This window comes from Chinchilla lanigera, unplaced genomic scaffold (assembly GCF_000276665.1).
Source record: "Chinchilla lanigera isolate Chin_1 unplaced genomic scaffold, ChiLan1.0 scaffold00031, whole genome shotgun sequence".
In the NCBI taxonomy this organism is placed as follows: Eukaryota; Metazoa; Chordata; class Mammalia; order Rodentia; family Chinchillidae; genus Chinchilla; species Chinchilla lanigera.
In genome coordinates, this window is record NW_004955432.1 from 53,762 (window position 1) to 68,279 (window position 14,518).

The following is a 14,518-nucleotide window of genomic DNA, read 5'->3' on the forward strand; positions in this document are numbered from 1 at the left end:
TGTAAAATGTTGTATGTCTGTTAATGTTTCCCTCCTTTTATCTTTAAAATAAAAAAAAATAAAAAAAAATAGAGGAGCTTAAGACAGTGACAGAAACCATGAATGCCCCGCATAGCAAACAAATGTAATCTATGAAAGAGGTTCAATCAGATATCCAGGAGATTAAAAAAATTCTATTGAAAGTATACACAGCAGAATGAACCGGCATGAGGACAGAATATCAGACCTGTAAGACACAACTACAGTCAGCAATCACAAAAAGAAAGATTTTTTAAAAAATAGCAAGGGACCACTAAAAAAATCAATCCAACAGCTGCTAAACGATACAAAGAATAATAACATAAGATTGATCGGAGTCCATGAAAAACAGGAGATAGTCCAAACTATATAAAAAACCTGTTCACAGAAGTAATGGCAGAAAATTTCCCAAGTATGGAAAAAGAAATGGAGATACAGATAAATGAGGCATATAGAATATAGAACTCCGATTAGCCATGAACAAAACAGAACAAAACACAAAACCAAAACTACCCGAAGGCATGTAATACTCAAGATTCCAGAAAGTCAGCAGAAAAGAATATTAAAAGCTGTTAGAGAAAAGAAACAAATCACCCATAAAGGAAAGCCCATCAGAATTACAGTGGACTTTGCAACACAAACCCTTAAGTCAAAGAGAGCCTGAAGTGAAGGATTTCAAGTCCTAAAAAAAATGTACCTCCATCCCAGATTGATGAACCTGCAAAACAATCTTTCAGAACTGATTGAAGAAATAAGATACTTCCATGACAAACACCTAAAGAAATTCATAACCACCAAACAAGCAGCACTCCAAAATGTTCTCAAGGAAATTGTAGAAAGAGATAGTAATAAAAACTACAGCTCCATGAACCCCAAAAGAATGAATCTACCAGGCAAGGCAAATAATTAAATGGATGAGAGAAAAGGAACCAACAAGAGGAAAATAACATAACAAGGATTATGAATCCCTATCAGTTATAACCATCAATGTAAATGGTCTCAATTCATGAATCAAAAGAAACAGATTGGCTGAACAGATCAAGAAGTAAGACCCAACAATATACTGCATAAAAGAAAAACATTTAACTCAAAAAGAAATTCATAGACTGAAAGTTAAAGGACAGAAAACAGTATTTCATGTAACAGGAAGCCAGAAAAAATCGGGGGTAGCTATTTTATTCCCCGAAAATGCGAACTTCAAGTCAAGACTGATCAAAAGAGACAAAGAAGGTCACTAAATAGTTGTTAAAGGAAAACTTAAAGAGATAACAATCATAAATATAAATGCACCAAGTATCAGTGCACCCAACTACATAAAACAAATATTAACAGGCATGAAATATCAAATAAGCACTAACACAATTGTAGCTGGGTGTGGTGGTGCATACCTGTAATGCCAGCGCATGGGAGGCTGAGGCAGGAGGATCCTTATGAGTTGTGAGTTGGAGACCAGCCTGGGCTACAAAGTGAGCTCAAGGCCAGCCTGAACTGCATAGTGAGACCCTGTCTCAAAAAGACAAAAAAACAAAAAAACAAAAAAAAACAAAAAACCTCCACACACTTGTAGTGGGGGACCACAATACCCCACTGTCACAAAAGGACAGATCAAGTAGACAAAAAATCAAAGAAATATCAGAACTGAACCAAGTTCTTGAAGAAATGGACTTAGATGTCCACAGAGTATTCCACCCCTAAACACCAGAATATACATTCTGCCCAGCTGCACATGAGATGTTCTCAAAAACAGACCACACACTAGCCCATAGAACATGGTTAAGTAAATGCAAGGGAACTGAAATTAGCCTTTGCATATTATCAGACCATAGCTCAATGAAATTGGAAATCTTGTCAATTTTTTTTTTCTTTTTTTGGTACTGGGAATCAAACTCAGGACCTTGTGCTTGCCAAGCAGGTGCTTGTACCACTGAGCTATATCCGCAGCCACGAAATTGGAAATCAATGGCAAAAGAAATCACAAGAACTTGATAACCACGTGGAAACTAAATAATACCCTCCTGAACAACCAATGGGTCACAGCTGAAATTAAAGAAGAAATGAGACAGTTTCTACAGTTAAACAAGAATGCCAAACAACATACAGGAACCTACGGGACACAATGAAAACAGTCCTAGGAAGGAAATTCATGGTGGTACATTCCCATATCAGAAACACAGCGGGAGCTCAAATAACAAACTATTGTTGACCCTCAAGCTTCTATACAAAGAAGAGCAAGTCAAGCTGACTGCCCACATGAGACAGGAAATTATAAAGGTTAGAGCAAAATAATGTAATTGACACTAAGAAAACAATATAAAGAATCAATGAATCAAACAGTTGTTTCTTTGAAAGATTACATAAAATTGACAAACACCCTTAAGCAAACCTTATCAAAAAAAGGAAAGACTCAAATCAATGCAATTAGGAATGAAAAGGGTGAAATTACAACAGATATTGCAGAAATACAGAAGATCATCAATATCTACCTTGAGAATCTGCACTCTATTAAAATGGAAAGCACAGAAAAAATGGACAGATTCCTAGACACAACTGAATTGTCAAAACGAAATGAACAAGATACAAAAATTCTAAATAAATCAACGTCAGTCAATGAAATCAAAGATGTAATTAAAAGCCTACCAGTAAAGAAAGGCCAAGGTCCTGACAGATTCTTTGCTGAATTCTACAAGAAAGTTAGAGATCTAATGTCATGAATGCTGAAACTCTTTAATGAAACTGAAAGGGAAGCAATACTCCCAAATTCATTTCTGGAAGCAAGCATTACACTGATACCAAAAGCAGAAAAAGATCCAACTGAACAGTAGAACTACAGGCCAATATGCCTAATGAACACAGATACAAAACTCCGCAATAAAATACTGGCAAACAGAGTGCAGCAAATCATCCAGAAAATTATATATGACCAAGTAGAATTCATTGCAGGTATGCAGAGATGGTTCAACATATGCAAATAAATAAATGTAATACACTGTATTAACAGAGCCAAGGACAAAAATCACATTATCATCTCAATAGACACAGAAAAAGCATTTGACAAAGTCCAACACTCATTCACGATAAAAACTCTACAGAAAATTGGAATAGATGGTCTTTATCTCAATCTGATAAAAGCCATCTATGACAAACAGCCAACATCACACTAAATGGACAAAAACTGAAAGCTTCTGCTCTAAAATCAGGAACAAGACAAAGATTTCAACTTTGATCACTCCTACTCAATATAGTTCTGGAAACATTAGCCAGAGCATTTAGAGAAGAGAGAGAAATAAAAGGAGTAAGGAAACAAAATGAAGAAATTATCATTATTTGTGAATGACATGATACGCTACATAGAAAACCTCAAAAACTCCACCAAAAAACTTCTAGATTTAATACCCAAATTTGGTAGCATAGCTGAATACAAAGTCAACACTCAAAAATGAATAGCATTCCAATACACAAATAACAAACACTCACTGAAAGAGAAATTAGAGAAAACAAACCTTTAACAATAGAAATGGAATAAATGAAATACTTAGGAATCAATCTAACAAAGGAAGTAAAAGACTTTACATTGAAATCTACAGTACTCTGAAAAAGGAAATCAAAGAGGATATCAGAAAATGGAAATATATCCCTTGTTAGGTAGGAAGAACCACTATAGTGACAATGTCCATACTTCCAAAGTTGTTATACAGATTTAATGCAGTCCTGATCAAAATGCTAATAGCATACCTCACAGGATTAGAGAAAATAATCTTATGATTCATTTGGAATCAGAACAGACCTAGACTAGCAAGAACATTTCCAGGCAACAAAGGCAAGGCAGAGGGTATGACAATCCTTGACTTGAAATTATACTACAAAGCTACAGTGATAAAAACAGCATGGTGCTGGCAAAAAAAAAAGGGGGAAAAAAAAAAAAAAAAAAAGAAAACCAGATCCAAGGATCAGTGGAGCAGATGAGAAAATGCAGAAACAACTCAATACACTCAGGCAGCTTACCTTTGACAAAGGGGCTGAACATGTTCACTGCAAGAAGGATAGTCTCTTTACTAAATGGTGCTAGGAAAACTGGATCTCCTCATGCCAAAGATTAAAACCAGACCCATTATTTCTCACCATGCACTAAACTAAAATTGAAGATTTAGATCAAAGATCTAAATATTAAAACAGAAACACTAAATCTGCTGATAGAAAAAGCAGGACTCTTTCAGATACAGGTATAGGCAAAATAAGAACAAAAACCCGGACTGTACAGGAAATATCACAAAGAATCAACAACTGGGATCTCATCTCATTAAAAAGCTTTTGCACAACAAAAGAAATCTCCAGTACAGTGAAGAGACAACTCATAGAGTGGGAAAAATTTTCTGCCAGCCATTCCTTAGACAAAGGACCAATATACAGAATATATAAAGAGCTAAAAAAAAAAACTCCCAGACCTCTCAAATTTAAAGAATTAATCCAAAAATTGGCATATGAAATGTATAAACTTCTCAGATGAAGTACAAATAGCAAATAAATATATAAAAAAGTGTTAACATCCCTGGTCATTTGAGAGATGCAAATTCAAACAATTATGAGATTCCACCTCACTTCAAAAAGAATAGCTATTTTCAAGAAATCACAAAAAACTATGACTAGAGATTCCATTTGACCCAGCTATTCCCCTACTTGGTATCTTTTCAAAAGAACTGAAATCATACCACAGTGATATATGCACACCCTTGTTTATAGCAGCACTATTTGTAATAGCTAAATCTTGGAAATAGCCCAAATTTCCATAAACCAATAAATGGATAAAGATGTCCTTTTTATATGCAATGGAGCAGTATACTGCCATAAAGCATAAGCTTGAGATATTTGTAGGTAAATGGATGGACCCTGAGACCATACTCTGAAGTAAAATACATTGGACACAAATGTTTAAAATTGCATGGTTTCTCTGATGTGAGAAAGTGAAAGGATAAATAAGGACCAAAATGTACAATAGATATTGTGAAATAGGAAGAAAATGTTCAAATCAGAATGGGAACTTGGGTGGGAGAAGGATGAGAAGAGGAAAGAAGAAAATAGAAAGAAAAAGTGGAAACAAAGGTTTTCTAAATAAGGAGGGAAAGAGGGGATAAATGGAGGTGAGGGAAATGAGAAAAGAAAAATCAAGATATGATGGAGAACACTATGAAGCATCTCTGAGCAGGATTTAATATTAAACAACTGGCTTTCCTTGTTTACTTTTGAGTCATTGGTCCCTACTGAGACCTGTAATGGTGGGTGAAGCCATGAGGCCTCAATGGATAAGATAAGGCCACAGCTGAGGACTTCTGGCTCCAACCTCACTTAACTAAAAGGAGGCTGTAGTTGCAGGCATCTCACTGCTGCGGTGAAGGCCTTCCTGGAGATAACACAGTTCTCCTAAATTAACATAATGTATTCCCTGGAGAAGGGCTTCCCAAGTCCTGTCCAGATTTTTGTATTTCCTTCAGTATCCTTTTCCTTTGTTTGAAAACTTAATAAATATGTGCTGCCCAGAGAACTCTGCGTCTTAACTCAGAGACTTTTAACTCAGAGAATCTTGAATTTAGTAATAGAGCTGAACCCTCCTGGAGCCCTGAAATCGTTTTAATTGTCTCGTTTATTTAATCCTGCACCGTCCACTCATTTGGGAGATTGCAGGCATGACCAGCCTGCAATAACTAAGGGCTATTAACCCGATAAAGATACGTCATGTATAGGTATAAATTCCCTAGGATGAATTTTATCATTATGTATATCTATAATGTACCAAAAATTTTAATTTTAAAAAATAACTTTGCCCAAAACATTACCCATAACTGCTTTCCTTGCCATTTTCTAGATTACTGACAAATACAAAGAAGAGCCTTCTCTACCCACTAGCCATGCAGCTACTTGGGTAATATTAGCAAACTTACTGCTATTTAAATTTCCTCTCATTTTTGCTAACAGTTCTTGGTTCATTTTAAACCAGTGTGTTTCAAAATATTTGTCAAAACTTGTTTCTGAAAACTTTATTTTTGTCTCCTGCTACCACCACTCCTTAAATTAAAAAAAAAATTTTTTTTTAAAATTACACTATAAATGCCTGGCCTTTGTGTCTTTCTTGGTGGGGAATATTGTCCTAAAGGTTTCTTTCTTCCATACAAGAAGCCTTAAGCAATACTGCTAAAATAAAATGTATAAACTTCTGACCAATATTTAAATTTTAACACAATAAAAAAATGCTTTAAAACCTGGGGCAAGACCTTTGAAATTAACTAAGACTAATAATAACTTAAGGCAGAAAAAAAATTCAGACAGTTCAAATTCCTATTAACAGAGCAGCAATCTCTGTTACAACCTAAAATCCTACCTTTAGACATGCACATTTAAAATTAAATTTGCTTAAAACTATAAAATGCCAATAGTACAACTTTTTAAAAGCTGATAAATGATAAAGTCTTTGTTTTATGGGTGTTGACATAAATGTGTATATATTAGATTCTTTGCATATACTTTATGTATTACTTAGTACCAGATTAATTTAAAAATAAGGGCATTTAGCAACTAAAAAAGCATACACCCAAATGACCTCTTGTTCATATGACTTTGAAAGAGTTTAAAAAAAATATGATCAAGGTATCCTTAATGGAAAACATGTGTGCTGCCTGTGTTAGCCACCAAAATTATACTTCAGATGCTTAACTTAAAAAAAAAATCCAGTTTTGTAAAGGTATGAAAACAATTTAAAGACAAACAATTTTAAAACAAAAATAATTAAAATTTTTGAGTTTAAGATGTAAAGACTTAAAATCACAGTTGGTTAAGCATTATGATAACAAATATAGTACTATCTAGACATTCTTTTACTGAAATGTTTAGCTTCTCATAGAATGTTATATTGCAGTAGTCAACATAAAGGCTGCTTCTCACATTAATAAAAGGGGCCCCAAGATACATTTTACTGCACATTGGTTTAAAGAGCATGTAGCAAAAATGGTTTTTAAATCCATTTGTTCAAAATAATAATGTGTTATAGTTTGTGTCTGGATGTTCCCCCAAAGCCTCATGCAGTCATGAGTGCAGGCTTCTAGAGTTTATGACTGATCCATGGTCCAGTGCTGGGATTATGGCTGTGAGTGCTATACTCGCCCTGTGGTGGATAGCTTGCATGCAATATAAGGCAGGAGAAGAGGCTTGCTGTTCCTGCTGCTCCTCCCTTTTTGCTCTTATTGCTTTTGCTGTCTTCCGCTGCCATGAATTATTGTCCTCTGCCGTGTGCCACTCTGCCTTGGAGCCAGCCAAGTATGGACTGAAACCTCCACAAACTGTGAGCTAAATAAACCTTTCCTTCCTTAATTCTGGGCATTGGCTATTTTGTCTCAGCAATGAGAAAAAAGTAACCAAGACATAATGCAAATTATGTTTTTAATGAGTAGCAGGTAAGGGACCCAGTCTGCCGACTTCCCCTCCCTACAGCTGTCTCTGTGTCATGACTACATCAGTTGTTTCAGGATTGGTTTCTCCAAAATATCCTCAGGGCTGTTTTCTTAGACAAGAGTGGTTTACAAACTCTGACAGCTTCTACTTGGTTATTCTTGTCAGCAAAAGTTAAGTTAAGTAACAAAAATCCTCTATGGTTTATTACAGTAAAAAGTGGGTACAATTAAAAAGTTTGTTTCTTAACATTATCTAATACAAGTCCACATGACAGCTTTCTTACTAAGTCTATGCAGAAAAAAATTAGACAATTCTTATACATTAACTTGTGTCTGAGTAAACACTGTCCAGACATGCTGTACTTCTTTGTAATTTCCTAAAAAAGCTGGGTCTATTTTAACAAAAACAATCACTTCCAGTACTCTAAAATGGTAAAGCCAGGAGAAGCTGATATAATTTTCATGATAGTTCTTACATCTTTGTAGATCTTCTGAGTTTTATAATTTTAAATGTTCATAATTATCAAAGTTCCTTTAATAGTGGATTGATTCATGAGCATCCATATTATCCAGCATAATTTGCTTTTGGGAACATAAAAATTTTGTTTATAATAATTTATTGCAATTCAATGTAAATATTTAAGTACAAAAGCCCCCAAATACCCCTCAAAGATATTAAATACAATTTTGTTATACTACATATAAATACAATTTCAGAATATTGACTATGGCTTTTAAAAGCATTTTCCTCAGCAAAACAAAGAAGGTATTGTAATCCAGTGGGGATAATGTACCTAACATTGCACTTGACTTAGTTTTTGTCTTGCATGTTTTATTGCTTCTTTGGCCTACTGGTCTAGTTTTCAACTTATATATATGGTAACTAACTTTACAAGGTCACATAAGATAAATGAATCTGATGCTGGAAAAATAAAAGGGGGTAGAGGGAAGGGGAAGAAGTACAATTGAAATATGTTATCCCCATGTACCAGTTCCCTACAGTGAATGTAATCATTACATATTGCTAACACATATTAATAAAAGTAAAAATAAAAGGGTACTTCATAATTGCAAAAAAAATTGTTTTGAAACACTGAATATGTTTGCTAGGTATTTTGCACCCTGCAGACAATATAAAAGTAACTGCTAAAAATTAAATAAGCATTAATTATTTAAAAATTAAATTAGTACATAAGTTAATTATTATGATACTAAAACATCTGATATGTATAAATTTATATATTCTTTCCTTCTAAAAATTTTAAGCATCTAAATGAGCAAAATATATTTCATAAATTGTTGATATATACATACAACACTGATAAAAATCGAAAGATCTCATCCTCTTTTTTTTTTTTGGTTTTTCTCCGGTACCGGGAACCGAACTCACGACCTTGCGCTTGCCAGGCAGGCGCTTTTACCGCTGAGCTAAATCCCCAGCCCCAGATCTCATCCTCTTAGTAAGTTTCAAAATAACTATTCCAGAAACAATGAATTCTAAAAGTAAAGACTTTTGTTAAACTATAGGTCAATTAGTTATTTAAAACTGAGCTTTAGAGAAGTCTCAAATCAACTCAGGGTTATATCTGTTCATAATTTTCAGATATCCTGAAGTTATCAGCACAACTTATTTCACTTTCTAATTACAGTTAGTTTTAAAAAATATTTTGAGGAGCCGGGCATGGTGGCGCATGCCTATAATCCCAGTACTCGGGAATCTGAGGCAGGAGAATCATTGTGAGTTTGAGGCCAGGGGACAGGGGCACACAGCAACCTACATTTATTCATATACAAAAATCTACACTTATTCAAGTATAGTCATGTCATGTTCTGGAACATCATAACTCTCCAAACTCTGAATTCTGGCCTGAATTTCTTGTGACTACAGTTCCTGTAAAACCATTGGCCTCAATCTCTTATTTTGAGTCAGGCAGCAGGCTGAGGGGCTGGGATCCTTCCGTGAAGAGACTCTGTGCTTACCTGGTTCACCTCTCCACCCTGGCAGGGATGCAGGAGGTAGAGCGAGGCTGACTTAGAAATGAAAGTTGAAAGTCTCTGCCACATGGAATGAGAAACTCAGATAATGAAAGTGAAGCAGAAGTTTTACTAATAGTATTTCAGGAGGCAGGGGCACACAGCAAGTGAGATGGGTGGCAGAGAGAGCTCAAGGTGAGGTTCTCAGCATGGCATCTTTGTCTTGCCCACACTGATAGGGGTATGCTAATTTTCTAACAATGACTATTTTTCTGATTGTACAATCAGGGTCTTAGCATTTGTTTCTGGGGTGAGCCAGGGTTCCCAGGAGCTATGGGCATATGGCAAGAAGTACGCAAAGGTCCCATAAAGGGCAGCCCCTTCCAGTCCACTGTATCATAAGCATACAGTTCTCTCTGTTAAGCTTGCTGTCCAGCCTATACCCTATGCTGCCTACTCCTCCCTAACTGTCCCTACCCTCAGTCCAGCAACAGCACTCTTCTTAAATGAGCACTTCTTGTCCATGTAGGCTACTCCTAGTGCACTGGCAACATAGTTGTTAGTGATTTTATCACATGAATTCTTTACCCAAGCCACGACCGGTAGTAGGCCAGGCTTCACAAAGCTTCCAGTAAATCAAGTGCTAATTGAAGATGCAAGAGATAGGATACGAGCTGTAACAAAAATGATGACTGTTAAAAACCCAAACAAAAGTGACAAAAAATGGCAGGCACCAAAATTTGGAAAATGTTTCTTTATTTTACATGAGAGCATTCAGTACATCAGTTACAACACGTGAGGTAGTGAATTATGGTCATATTAGACACAGCCACGCTGCTTGCTCTCAAGTGCACACGGTACTCGTGTGTTGTGTCCATACTCCAACTGGTCATTTGACCATTAAGTCTGGAGTTTGTCTGTTCACATAGGTGCTCATGCTTGGCCAAAGGTGTCTATTTCAGTATTTACAAATACTTAATTATAATTTTTTTAGCATTTATTTCAAGTATTAACATTAATAATATTTATCCATAATTATATATTATTACTTCATAATTTAATACATCCCTTGTGTGTTGCAACAGATGTACTAAATGCATCCATGTGGCTGAAGATCTTGCCTGGGGCTCATTTTGGGGGTAGGGCTTATATTACAAATGTCCTGAAAAATCATGCTAGGGCTTATTTTCAGGTTGGGCCTCATTTTGGGGAAAATACGGTAAACTGCAATTATTTTACTATCTAGTCTTTGTTTAAATTAATACTTAAAATGAGTTTTATTTTTAAATCCCTTTGCTTTTACTACATGCCTTAGAAGGTTCAATAACAAAGACTTGAAAAAGAGTGAAACCTGGACGTGGTGGCACATGCCTGTAATCCCAGCACTCAGGAGGCTGAGGCAGGAGGATCATTGTGAGTTCAAGGCCAGCCTGGGCTACAAAGTGAGCTCAAAGCTAGCCTGAACTGCCTAGCGAACTGCATGTCTCAAAAAGAAAAACAAGAAAAAAAAAAAATAAAAAGAATGAAAAAAGGGTGGGCTTTTCCCACCTCAAGTATATGTTTTTTCCTAAATACATAGTGCTTACATCAAAATATGACACTCTTTGAGACACAAATATGTGTTAATAACAGAAGTTTTAAAATGACTGATGACCTATGCATGTGGTGGCATAATTTTATAATAATATAAAAGTTAATGTTTTTGTTATAAATTAACAATTTTTATACAATGGAGTATTGCTCAGCTATAAAGAAGGATAAACTCACGGCTTTCATAGGTAAATGAAACTGTACTCATAAGTGAAATGAACCAGACTCTCATGTGTAAACATCGTACTGTCTCCCTAGTGTAAGAAACTGAAAGGGTAAATAATGCCAGAAAGGTAAAATAGATATTGTGAAAGGGAAAGAAACTGCTGAAAAGGAAAGAACAACTGGGATGGGGGAAATAAGAAAAGAAAGAAAGGAAAGAAGGAAGGAAAAAATATATATACACAAGATAGCTAAGATAATTGTACTACTAGTTTCTCTTGATTTATTAAAAGAAATAGTTAATGCTTAATCGTTTGGTCAATTTTGCATGCCTCAACTAGACACCATACTCATAAGTGAAATAAATTGGACCCACACGTGTACACATCGTATTGTCTCCCTAGTGTACAAACCTGTAGAGTAAACAAAACCCAAAACGTACAATGGATATTACGAAAGGGACAGAAATTGCTCACAGGAAGGAACAACTGGAATGAGGAAAAGGAAAAAAAAGGAAGATTGAAGGGAAAAAAATATGCATGCATATATGGATAGCTGGGGTAACTGTACAGCTGAGGTCTAATGGTTTATCGAAAGGAACAGTTAATGCCTAAGTTTTTTTTCTTTTTGACCAATTTTGCATGCTTATATCTGGTAATCTGAACAACTAATTTGAGAACAACAATATTCAATTCCTACCATCTTTTCTAGTGAACCTTTATTATCCTTTCTAATTTTTTTTTTCTTTTTTATTCTCTTTAATGGTTTGATCAAATCTTACATTCTTACATCTGGTAATCTGAGCAACTTTGTTGAAGATAATAATATGTAATATAACAGCTATTGTTAATTCCTATCATTTTGTTCTGAAACCCTGTATCATTTTTATTGTTTTTGCTTTGTTTTGCTTTTGTCTTTGTTGTTGGTATTTTGCTATTTTTTCTCTTTAAAATAAAAAAAAATTGTATGCCTATATCTGGTAATCTGAACAACTACTTTGAAGATAACAATATGCAATATAATAACCCTTGTTAATTTCCTATCATCTTGTTTTGAAATTTTGTACTTTTAAAAAATTTTTTACTCTCTTTAACAATAGCTTTTAAATAAAACATTAATTAAAAACAGTATTTTCCAAAAACAAAACAATATTTTCCAAAACTATATATTTTTTTCCTTTTTGAGATAGGGTCTCACTTTGTATTGCAGGTTAGCTTCAAACATTTGTTTTTTAGTACCAGGAATTGAACTCAGGACCTTGTGCTTGCTAGGCAGGCACTGTGCCGCTGAGCTATATCCGTGGCCCAAGTTAGCGTCAAACTTAAGGTGATCCTCCTGTCTCACAGCATCACTAGTCCTAAATAAAAAGAGCTGCAGACAAGGGCTCAGGAGTATTCACCTTTCTGATGCCTCCCTACTCTTCCAGAGCAGCTATCTATCTTTCCTTTTCCCACTCTGTTTCAGAAAGCCATCTTCCTTTATTTTAAACTCTGCCTCTTTTTTTTTTTTTGGGTACCAAGAATTAAACTCAGGACCTTGTGCTTGCCAGGCACACACTTGTGCCACTGAGCTATATACCTGGCTCCAAACACTGCCTCTATAATTACTTACTGCTGCTGAGTTTTCAATCGCAGTCGCTGTGTGTTCCAGAGAAGTAGCAGTGTGGACCTGCACCCCACAACACCATGAAGCAACACAGTGAAGGGGAGCCTCTGCATAGGCCAAACTGATAAGGGCCACTCAATGGGGCTTTTAGCCTTCAAGACTGTAAGCTAAATAAACCTCTTTTCTTCATAAAGTACCCAGCATCAGGTATCTCTTATAAAAACAGAAAATGGACTAATAGAGTTCCATTTTACAGATGCACTATCTCAGGGAAATCAGACAGGTTGGCCTAGGCCACACAGCAACTTAGAGGCAACTAAGAGATCCTGCATGTTTAAATTTCAAGCTTTGCTCTATGCTGCCTTCCAACCAACAGAAACTCTTTTAGTGTCTTGGGACTGGCTGGGGCCCTGCAGAGAGAATGTAACTGATTTCTCTGGGTGAAGAAATTCTTCCCTGTAAACTTACAACTTCAATCTCTTGGAAATGTTTGGGAGGAAAGAACACACATATCTTCTTCACATATGAAGAAAGGACCGCTTATGTCTCCCTACAGCACTATGGCTTCACCTGTGTTTTACAGTCATATTTCTCATGAGTGGCCCATCAAAGTATGAGTGGGTGTTTTATGAGGCTTATCAGTCTTGGCAGATTTTACTCATTACTGATTAAGCACCTATTGTGCGATGGGTGCTTTGCTAGGTAATGACACACTAGTGTTTAGCCTTACTTTTTAGGGGTGTTAGCCAGTCACATTTCAGCCCTAGGTTACTCTCATTACCATTTTACATTGGGTTTTCTTCTGGCTGTCACACTGTCTGGGACAAACTCCCCTTGGTGAATAACTTAGAGCCCTGCCAGTGCGAATCTGAGTCCCTCCCTTTGGGGCATGTGGTGCATACCATTCAAATAGGCATTCTGGATGTCAATGGCCTTGGTGGACTGGTCATCGGTTGAGCAGTGCAGGTGATGGGATGGAGCCACAAATACTTCCAGCATCCCTTTGGTGAGCCCAGGCTCAAACATCATGCTGCGGCTCCTCACGCTCACGTTCTCGCAGCCTGGATACAGGTTGTTGATGCTCACAGAGACTGCAGGTCAGAAGGGAAGACTGTGAGACTTCACACAGCACAGCTTGAGTGCTTGCATGCCCTCCCAGCCTTGCTATGCAGTTGTCTTTTCCAGAAACCCCTCTGTCCCTCCCCCACTTAGACTTTAGGTTGGTCTGGGTACATGCCTCGAGTGTGCTGCAAGTGCTGTGCCCAAGGAGGCTGTGTCCTGAGTGTGCTGTGCCCCGAGTGTGCTGTGAGGTCATGCCCTATGTGCCCCATGTGCTGTGTCCAGTGAAGCTGTGCCCTGTGTGTGTCATGTGGCACTGTGCCAGGGAGACCGTGTTGCTGTGTTCTGGTCACCGTACCTCCCCAGAACTCTTTTCTGTCCTGCTCTATGCCCTGAGAGGCTGAGTCTATGGAATATAACTCTCTGGCTTGCTTGCCATTTGGTTTTCTGGTTAGAGCAGTCACTGGGAGGCAGAGAAGGCAGGAGGCAAAAAATGTTGCCATATGTCCTTTCCTCTCATTTCCTAATTTTCTCTGGTACTAGCTGTGTCTCCCCACGGTGCTACCTCCTCCTGAGCAGTTCCTGCCGCAGCTTTAACATTCCCAAGACGCTTACATTCGTGCCTCTCATCTTTACAGCCCAAGGGTGGTAATGGTTCTGCTACCTAGCTAGAG

At 36.8% G+C, this 14,518-nt stretch overlaps 1 protein-coding gene across 3 annotated transcripts in view; it reads right to left on the reverse strand.

Annotated features, from left to right (window-relative positions):
- Dapk1 (death-associated protein kinase 1) overlaps positions 1–14,518 on the reverse strand; it is a 224,403-nt gene that overhangs the window by 23,837 nt on the left and 186,048 nt on the right. For all 3 annotated transcript variants that reach the window (XM_013516027.1, XM_013516026.1, XM_013516025.1), the window contains one exon: positions 13,688–13,876. In XM_013516027.1, coding sequence (XP_013371481.1) covers positions 13,688–13,876 — 189 coding nt within the window. The remainder of the gene's footprint in view (positions 1–13,687; positions 13,877–14,518) is intronic.